General features: G+C 40.0%; 1 protein-coding gene across 1 annotated transcript; it reads right to left on the bottom strand.

Annotated features, from left to right (window-relative positions):
- Nucleotides 1-306: 306 nt before the first annotated feature.
- LOC133648711 (low affinity immunoglobulin epsilon Fc receptor-like) lies at nt 307-1,808 on the bottom strand. The gene is made up of 5 exons (XM_062045099.1): nt 1,781-1,808; nt 1,656-1,702; nt 1,434-1,574; nt 802-910; nt 307-728 (listed from the first exon to the last, which is right to left on the bottom strand). The coding sequence occupies exons 1-5, from the start codon at nt 1,806-1,808 to the stop codon at nt 673-675; spliced, it is 381 nt and encodes a 126-aa protein (XP_061901083.1). The 3' UTR covers nt 307-672.
- Between the last annotated feature and the right edge of the window lie 833 nt (nt 1,809-2,641).

Raw genomic sequence — 2,641 nt, 5'->3', positions numbered from 1 at the left:
AAATAAAAGCTTAGCGTTAGCTTCTTAACGCAACAACATTCTCTATTTTGGAAAGTGTGTAAAACAAGATGGCGGTTATGTTCGTCTTCAAGATATATATTTAACGGTGTACATTTTCAAAATATAAATTCTGATACTGATAAATTCTGATGCAGATCAATGCTGATAACGTTTATAAATGTGACTGTGGAGAAAAATTCACCAGGATGTAATGATAGACAAAACTTTGATTTTAAAGGTTTTTATTGAATAAGACAGCCAGAGTGTAGATGAACAATAAAACATTGAACATCAAGAGTATCTGAACACCCAAGCGACGACCTCATAGACATGTTTTGCCATCAAGCACAAACACAGCAAAAATGTGACAAACAACACAGCCAAACAAGAAAACAAACTCACAAATGTCCCATAAAATGGAAATTTTCTAAAGAACTTTGTCGCAGAAATATTGTTTTTCTGTCCTCCACCATGCTAGTCTGCAGACCCCAGCCACCGCGCTTCAGCTTCAGAAACCATTTATTCAATAGCATTGAATGTTGAAGGCGGTAAAAGCGAATTTGGAAGCTTTCCGTGGGACAGATTGAAAAGCTTATTGGCCAATATATGACATGCAGAGTCATAGTTTGCTCATGTCTTGTAGGGCCGCTGTCGTCGATTAGACTATATATCTTAGGCGCAAACAAATGGTCTCTGGACACTGCCTTTGCTAGCGCACCCCATTCCACCTGTAAGAAAACAAAACAACTTGTGAAATCTTCTACTAATCATATCCAGTGTTTAAGTTTTTGTTCTTCATACCAGTTCCAATGTACACATAGTCTTTTGATTTAATATTGCCTTTGACAGCAAATGAACTAAAGGCACTAGGGACATAGGGTGTGCCAGCACTCCAAACAAAGGAACCCTCCTGGAAGACAATCACATTTCATTGAATCACTTTTTAAAAAAGGGTCACTGCCTTACTTGGTATCTGCACCCTTGAAAGAGTGTCAGAGTGTATCTGTTGTGTTGGCAGCAGTCATGCAGCGCTAGAATATATGCACTGGGGAACAGGGGAGTGTGTGGACAGTGGTGCCCACTTTGTGCACCCCGGACTAGACAGCGAGGACACCAATGAAAGCAGAGGCAGCAATAGGCCTCAAGAATGCACACACCCCAAAGACAGACACACCCACTACCTGATGGACAGCCTGCAAAAGACCCCTGCTACAGATGTTGAAGACAATGCAGGTTAAATGCAAGGCAAACCCAGCAGACCTTCTCTAGCAGGGCAACTTGAAGCCCAGGGAGTTTGTGAAAGCATCCGAGTCAGAGACCAGAAAGCCACAGGTGTTGGCAGAGTCACCACTGTATCAGCTTGACCTCAGACCACCACCCAGTCCCGCCTCTACCCACTGTTCCCCTTCAGTGGACTTTGCTACTGGTCACACCTGGATGATGTCATCGAGTCCTATCCAGGTGTCTACGATGGCTCCGCCATTATTGCTGCGGATCACTTGAAGAACCTCTTTGTGTTCCAGGTCATTGTGGATTGACACCAGATTGGCACCAAACTTATTGATGCATATGTCCTGATGAGACAAAGTACAAAACAGGATCACCAAACTGAATCCTCTTATTAGCACGGTTTACAGCATGAAATAGTTATGTACCTTTGCTTCTTTAAAGGTTTCGGGACCCTTTTGGTAGATGTATTTACCTGCAACACAAATGTTATTTTATGTGAAAAAGAACAGGAAGTATGTGGAAAAAGTGTCCAAGTGTAACAGCTACCAACCATTGGCCTGCAAAGAAGAAAAGAACATTAACTTTCATGAACACAACACGGCATCAACCATTGGATTATTAAGTCAGCAGGTGAGGTTTGGACTTACCTGTTGAGTCAACACCCCACAGATCGCACACAGGAGGAAGACGCCAAGAGAAAATGCCATCTGAGCAATGAGAGACAAACATTGTTGAATTAAAAATGTAAAAGTAAGATGTAAAGTTGTCGTCTTACCTTTGCAGTGAAGATGCTTGATACTGAGGACAACCACGAGCCATCCTTTTATATGCTAGCTGGACACAGCCCTGGAATGTCTTGCATGCTAATTATGGGACAATTATCCACAATTAAATTGAACTTTAAATGTCAGATGTAATTATCTAATTGAGTTAGATTATTAAAGGGAAAACATTTAAAATAAAAAAAACAGCAGTTCAAAATGTTAACTTGAAGATATTCATAAAACAGGAACTTGCGGTGGGGTGTGGCACTGACACCTGTGAAGTTGTGTTTTTTTTTTACTTAATTATTGTGCTCTAATGGATGTAAACACAGTTTGGTTAAAGTGAAGAGGAAGTTTTGGAAAAAATAAGTAATGATAATGAAGTATTGTTTTTAGTTTCTTTCCCAAAAAAAAAGCTATTTAATTGCTAAGAGAATTGTGAACAATTTTTTGAAAAACTCCTTAAAGTGGTCATATTATGATTGTTTTCTAGATTTAAAAGACTTCCTTGTGGTCTACATAACATGAAATGGTGGTTTTTTGGTCAAAATGTTGCATGGATTATGTTTTGCAGAGCATCTTCAAGCCGCTTTCTGTTTTGTGGGCGCTTCTTATTTACGTGCCTCCACTTCGACAGCATCTATTTT

Source organism: Entelurus aequoreus, linkage group LG01, assembly GCF_033978785.1.
Source record: "Entelurus aequoreus isolate RoL-2023_Sb linkage group LG01, RoL_Eaeq_v1.1, whole genome shotgun sequence".
NCBI lineage: Eukaryota > Metazoa > Chordata > Actinopteri > Syngnathiformes > Syngnathidae > Entelurus > Entelurus aequoreus.
Note: the sequence above shows the minus strand (reverse complement) of the source record. Positions and strands in the feature narration are given on the sequence as shown.

Excerpts from the sequence above, each read along its gene's own strand:
- LOC133648711 (XM_062045099.1), bottom strand. The coding sequence starts at position 1,808 with ATGTTCTTTTCTTCTTTGCAGGCCAATG. Across the intron at positions 1,703-1,780 it reads TTCTTCTTTGCAGGCCAATG|GTAAATACATCTACCAAAAG; the intron begins GTTGGTAGCTGT and ends TTTGTGTTGCAG. Across the intron at positions 1,575-1,655 it reads AAACCTTTAAAGAAGCAAAG|GACATATGCATCAATAAGTT; the intron begins GTACATAACTAT and ends TTGTCTCATCAG.